Source organism: Parasteatoda tepidariorum, chromosome 7 (assembly GCF_043381705.1).
Source record: "Parasteatoda tepidariorum isolate YZ-2023 chromosome 7, CAS_Ptep_4.0, whole genome shotgun sequence".
Lineage (NCBI taxonomy): Eukaryota > Metazoa > Arthropoda > Arachnida > Araneae > Theridiidae > Parasteatoda > Parasteatoda tepidariorum.
Genome location: NC_092210.1, coordinates 43,103,406 through 43,110,607, shown reverse-complemented (window position 1 = coordinate 43,110,607; position 7,202 = coordinate 43,103,406). Strand labels below are relative to the sequence as shown.

General features: G+C 32.5%; 1 protein-coding gene across 3 annotated transcripts in view; it reads right to left on the bottom strand.

Annotated features, from left to right (window-relative positions):
• Positions 1-7,202, bottom strand: part of LOC107455883 (uncharacterized protein CG3556) — a 33,799-nt gene that overhangs the window by 20,459 nt on the left and 6,138 nt on the right. For 2 of the 3 annotated variants that reach the window (XM_016073603.3, XM_016073605.3), the window contains exons 2-4: positions 5,424-5,570; positions 4,870-5,001; positions 2,328-2,565 (exon numbers count right to left, since the gene is read on the bottom strand). In XM_016073603.3, coding sequence (XP_015929089.2) covers positions 2,328-2,565; positions 4,870-5,001; positions 5,424-5,570 — 517 coding nt within the window. The remainder of the gene's footprint in view (positions 1-2,327; positions 2,566-4,869; positions 5,002-5,423; positions 5,571-7,202) is intronic. The other variant, XM_071183347.1, reaches the window with a different exon arrangement.

Genomic DNA, 7,202 nt, shown 5'->3' with positions numbered 1-7,202 from the left:
GTACTGCAGTCCTTGGTATATTGACATATATATATATATAATTATGCGAAACCCTAATAAACAAGGCTGAACTAAATCAGTAGCTTAACTGATATGGTTCATCAACTTGGTAGAACTTACAAACCGCACTTTGTAATGAGCATACAAGCCTGCATGTATAAGCGTAGCAATAAATAGATTTGTTTTACATGCATATGCACGTTTGTGCTCTCACTACAAGGAATGGACAGTAAAATTATATCAGTTTTGAAGAACGGATAACATAAATTTGCACAAAATTGCATTAAACAGCACAAAGGTATTGACGGAAATTGTTACTTTATTTAGGTCACACTAGAGCTGCACAATGGGCTATCGGCAATGGTATGGGAAACATCCCTGAGGATGATCCGAAGACATGCCATCACTATTTTCTGTGTCCTCTTCCTCAATTTAGTCATAGATCTGAAGGAGAAGGAAATTTTTTTCAGATCTCTGTACCCATGGTACTGCTCGACGACCGACCACAAGACTTTTGATTTCTCAGGTTTTACGAGTACGTAAATAGCATGTACTCGATGAGTTTTAGTGGAGTCGAAGATTGAACTCCGTTTCCTCCGGACCGGAACCCACCCACTGCCTCCACACTTATGATAAGCATTTACTAATTATATCCAAACAGTAATTGCTATTTTCTTCCGCAAGCGCTACACATTGAAATTGCAAAAAATTTCACATTTTGAATTGGTAAGGGCAATAATTTTCATTTATGTTTGCTTGCTTATTTTTTAAGCTCAAATATCGAAATTTTATAATGAATTTTGGAAGTGATTCGAAAAATGTATCCAAATATTTTACCACTTTTATCCAACAGAATGAGAAAACGAGTAAAGTCGGATTATACGGAACCTTGAAATTCGACAGCATTCGTGAAGCGGCTGCAGTGCAACACTATACTACCAGATTATTAGTTCATTAAACTTTCGTTTTTAATGCTTTAATTTCATTACCGTTTCCCCCAGGAAGAAACGAATTCGGCGCTTTTTTCGGGTTGCATTAGTTTTATATAAATGTTACCCGCAAAGTATGAAATGCCGGCATTATATATAATGCCTGACGTTTTTAGGCAAAATATGAAATATGAGAAGTATTACATACTTTGCCTAGGCATTATATATAATGCCGGATGCTATTTAGGCAAAGTATGAAATAAACGTCCTGATGTAAATTATGATTATGTAAATGATGTGCATGTTACTGTGAATGACCGAAATCGGTGGTTGTTGACTTTCACCGGTGAATGCTGACAATCACATAGTCACTTTGGTGAATGTCCAAAATATTTATTACATCCGATTTGATATTAATTTATTCCTGGATATAATTTAATTTATTCGATATTTTAATACTTACTGACGATAGATTAGAAGAAACATCAGTGTTTGTAGTATCGGACAAATGTATACCGGGCAATGGCACTTGACCTTAAAAAACATCAGTGTAGGATATACCGGGCAATGGCACTTGACCTTAAAAAGACATCCGGGCAAATGTATACCGGGCAATGGCACTTGACCTTAAAAAACATCAGTGTAGGATATAGCGGGCAAATGTATAACGGGCAGTGACACTTAACTAGACCTTTGGTAAATGTCCGAAATATATACTAGGTCTAGCTAAGTGCCATTGCCTGGTATACATTTGCCCGGTATATCCTACACTGATGTTTTTTTAAGGTTAAGTGCCATTGTCCGGTATACATTTGCCCGATACTCCAAACACTGATGTTTCTTCTAATCTATCGTCAGTAAGTACTAAAATATCGAATAAATGTAATCATATCCACGAATAAATTAATATCAAATCGGATGTAATAAATATTTCGGACATTCACCAAAGCGACTATGTGATTGTCAACATTCACCGGTGAAAGTCAACAACCACCAATTTCGGTCATTCACAGTAACATGCACATCATTTGCAGAATAACCTCATCAGGGCGTTTATTTCATACTTTGCCTAAATAGCATCCGGCATTATATGTAATGCCTAGGACATTTGTGAAATATAAATCGTTTCCTACTTTGGAGATTGAAAACTATCTACCAGATTTATCGATTTCTGAGTGCTGGACTCTTGTCCAGGACTCTGAGTCCTGGATTGTTTCACGTCAGATGCTAAATATTAAAGATATGTGCCGAAAAAAGAAAGAAAAGATGGCTTACAATAAAATAATATGACTTAGTTTCGTCTTTCGAAAAAAAAATTGTAAATTTTTTTAAAAAAGAAAAACTCATTCAAAGTTTGGCCAACTTCCAGAATCAGAAAGTGAGTAAAATTCAACTTACAAAGCAAATTTGGAAAGCAAACTAATGCTGAGTTCATATGCTAATTCATCATTATAATTTTTACTCTTATTTAGATTTGAACTCTCTGAAAAATGGTAGGCTACTGCAGTCCTTGGTATATTGACACCCCACTTTTGAATATGGCTTGCATTATTCCTTCCATTTAAAATCCAATTCGTTGCAAGGAATTTTGCTCTGATTATTTGATAGGGATAAACTCCCGATTCAAAACGATCTTCTGTAATTAAAAATAAAATTTATTAAATAATAAAACTTATAAATAATAAAATATGCTAGCATACTTCAAAGTCCATAAATTAATCAACTGCTGAACGAAATGTATCGGAATAGTTTGGTAAATAAAAGCATTCAAATAAAGTAATTAAATTCAGTTTTAAGGTTTTTTTCTAATTCTTTTAATACTAAATGTTGAAACCAATAAAAGAACTGGATCGAGACTGCAAGGCTAAAAGAGGGAAAATGTAATTCCTATTTACATTTCCAAATTTATGTATTTTCCATATAAACAATTTAAAAACTAAATTATGAAATAATTCAATCCTTTTTAATAAATGTTGTTGCTGACATAGGCCATTGAGGCAAGGGGTACGATTGTTTTTGTTTTAAATTGGTGCCATCTATGGCTAAGAATTTGACTTCTGCCACACCCATACGTCACAACCGTTTATAGGGCGAACCCATTCATACATCCATTCTTTCTTCCACAGATCGTAATTTTGACCTGGACCAAAGAACGAGTAATTTCCAATTCAGCTCCCTCAGAGGTGTAATTTGCTACGGGAACATGGAGGACTTTGTGACCGACAAATTCAATGTGCACCAGTCACGATTTACTGCGTTGGAAATCTTCGGCCGACTGGATTCGAACTCACGTTCTCACGAACGCGAGTTCAGTGCCCTGCCAACCAGGCTTTTCAGCCTTTTTATAAGATTATTAAGAATATTAAACAGATCATTAAATATTTTTCCTAGTGTAAACGCATTAAAGTTGAAATTGAATCTATAAATAGATTTTCCTTCTGAAACTGCTTAGAATATTTACATAAAAGTTCCTCAAAGACTGGTCAAAAAACTGTTTAAAAAAATGCAGGAAAAGAAATTTCTTCGTAGTTTACAGTAGAAAACAAAATTTTCAATATATAGTTTAAATTTACTGCATCTCTGAATAGTTGTCAGTTACTATTTCCAGAGATTTCAAAAATTTAACTTTGGAAAAAACGCTCTTTTATATTCTTTCTTATTCTTCGCTCTTTTATATTCTTTGGACACGAGTTTTCGGCAACATTTTTTTTCTTCTGCTTTGCTGATTTACGTTGTATTTTATCACTTTATATAATGCTTTCAGAAGAATAATTATTTTTTTTAACTTTAGCAGTTTCCTATGAGTCAATTTAGCTCATGAAATATATTAGCTCTCAGTGAAAGCTCTACGTCAGTTATTTCTATATTTAAGAAATAGAAACCCCATTTTAAGCCCTAAAAATATAAACTTTTTTTTTTCAAAATTTAATTTCATTGAAATACGAGGGGTTGAAAATTTGCACTTTTATCAAGTATAAGTTCTTGAGTGGAATAGCGGCATTGCAGACTTCGGGAAACATTAATAGTATATTTAGCTCTAGTGTTAGTTGGCTTTAGTCTTTGTTGAACAAAGATGCATCACCGAAACACATTTCGAAATGTAATATCTCCCTAAAAAACCATATGGTAAGTTTTTGCTGCACTGGCGCAGGTGTGAACCATTATGATTAAATGAAACGTGGCTCATCGGTTATAATATAGAAATGATTCTAGATGAAAGATGTAAAACCTAGAACCTAGCCTCCGGTCTAAGTGCTTGGCATTACCAAAACACACACTGCAAATGCGAAAATGCCTAAAGCAAAACTACAGAAATTAAAATTCTTCCTTATCCTCCACACTCAATTTCATTTGTCATGGTTTTATCCCACTTGTCTGAAACTGCTTGCAGCTTACAATGCAAAAGTATAGAGAAAATACGAAATGATGAATGAAATTGTTTAATACATTTGTAAGTTATTACCGAATTTTCGCCTTCTTTCCGACAGTTTTCACCTATAGTATGACGATCTATAGTTTGTCTACTGTAAAAACTCCCCCCAAAACTAAGTCTGAGGTAGTCTGCTGCTAGGGAAACAAGAATAGTGCATTTCAGGGAGGGTAGCTTCTCCTCACTCTAGGGTTAACACAATACACCTATTAGAAAGATTCCCTTTCTCTCGCAGACCCGAGACAAAGCCTGTCCTAAACAGTAAACTTGAAAAAATTATTCCTTGTTACCACTGTCACCGCCACGGATCCAGACGAATGTCTAGGTGAGTTTTTACTTTAGACAAACTATAATGCAATGTTCTTAAAATGGGAAGTGCAAGCAATGTGTATTTTCAGAAAATAACATAGTGTAAAAATTTATACTTTTACCTTCGGGGGAGTTTTTTTGAAATATAAAATATACATTAAAATTATTTCCGTGATACTTGAATATGTACTTTTATCTTACCGCATCTTCTTTCATCTCGCCCATCAGGACAGTCTTTAACTCCATCACATTCCCACTCTTCTGGGATACAGTTCGAATTGTAATAAGCATTTCCACATACTATTCCCTTTCCGTTTCGGCATGAACTAGTTCCTAAAAAAAGTGTTTATTTGGGAAATATTTCACATTATATCATGAAAAAGAAATCATTTTTATTCTAAATACACTCACAAATGAAATAAATATGCTTTTAAAGTGTATAGCGAAGATTACACTTATGACATGTTTTGTTATGCAGTAACCCATAGTTATACTAGTCTGGTCAAAGGCACAAAAACAAAAGAAACATACAATTTGAATACGTGATATAGAGAAAGTTATAAGAAGGAGAAAATTCACTTAATTGACTAAAATGCAATGAAATAAAGCAATTTTTAGGAGGCATAAATTAAAAAAACAAATATATTTTAACATTTTTGATGTACCTAATGAAAATGATAATACGGCCTCATAAGAAATTTCAAATTAGATTAGGATCAAATGTTGAGTAACTAAATTTATTTTTAAGATCTTACTGCAGTTCCGTTCGTCGGAGTTGTCTCCACAATCATTTCTACCATTGCAAAAGTCTCTTCTCTCTACACATTTATCATTCTGGCATCTGAATTGATAATACGAGCAAGGTCCATTTTTGTTCTTGAAGAGCCTTGTTCTAATATTTTCTGAAATTAAAAATATTTAGTTATTTAAAAGGCTTACTATGACATACAGATATGCTTCAAGTTTTGTCAAGTTTCTTATTCTGAGTTAGACCAGAGTATAATAAACTGCTACAAAATTAGATCGTTCGGTTATTGTGAAATGGTTAATTGCTGCATTAAAATGTATAATTCTTCAATAATATGAGAAGTGATATTAAGTATAGACATTTGATGACAAAGACAACCCTTACAAAAATTTAAGGTATATTTAAGGTTGTTTTGAGGTATTTTGGGGTTATCGAGGTTGTTTTGAGGTATATTTGAGGCTTCTGAGAAAACAACCATAAAATGTATATCTCGTAAAGGTTGTAATTGAGGTGTATGAGGTTGTTTTTTTATACACTTCAGCTCATTTTGAGGTTGTTTTAAAGAATCACTTCATATTAACAAGACTGATGAGGTAATTTCGAAGATATACCAGGTTGTTTTTCTGATACTTGTAACAAAAGAGGTATTTATGGGGCATAAAAAATTTACCTTATTTCAACTAAAAAGAGTGAGGTATTTATTGAGGTGTATGAAGTCATTCTATTTATACCTAAGCTTATTTTGAAGTTGTTTTAAATTCACTACATATCAACCAAACTGATGAAATGAATTCTAAAGTATGCACGATTGTTTTTCTGATCCTTGTAGCAAAAGAGGTATTTATGAGGAATAAAAATATTTACTTTATTTCAACTAAAAAGATTGATGTATTTATTGAGCTTATTTTGAGGTTGCTTAAAGTACACTTCATATTAACTAACTCACTTCCCAGAGTTCCATGCGAGCCGGCGAATGGCGTGTGTGTTGACAATCGAAAGTCTACGCGAAATTCGGTAAGTATGTTTGACATTTATTAACTTAGTTTTATCACTTTTAATCAAATATGCTTCAATTTTCAAACTTAAATTTTATTATTTTTGCTTTTAAGACGCGTCCTGATCTTAAATAAATTAAGTCGGAGGATATTCTTAGAGGCTATTGTTGTAGGCTTAGCAATAAGAGGGAACAATCGGAATATTTCTCGTCGCTGTTTAGGGTAACGTTACTAGTGAATCGTTACAGTAGGTTACGCATAATATATTTTATTGTTTGCTATTTACTTAAGTATAACTATTTATTTACTTTGCTTGAATGTACATGTTTTACGTCGCAGTATGAAAGCTGATTATAAAATGATCATAAATTCTTTTATAAATAAATCATTGGAAATTGAAAGATTTTAAAATAGCAATTTTGCTTTGAAATTCTACTACAGCTGTATGCTGATCGTTTGCTAGGATATCTAAATGCAAAGTTTATTTTGTTGTTTGTGAGATAAAATATGTATAATAACACTGCATTTTAAATCCAATTAACATGCAATTCTTTTTTGCAATATATAATATATATGTATCGTGTGGGCTGATGAAGAGATTATATCTTATTGTTTTGTTCTCCGGATTTTTAAATTATTTTTCTTCTTTTTAGATATCAAAAATTATTTTTTTTTTAAATACTTTTGAAAAATATTTTTAATAATTTTCTCCCCTTGTCATAATTTTTATTATTTTCCGTATTTTCTCATATATATATATATATATATATATACAAAGCTAACTCGCGTAG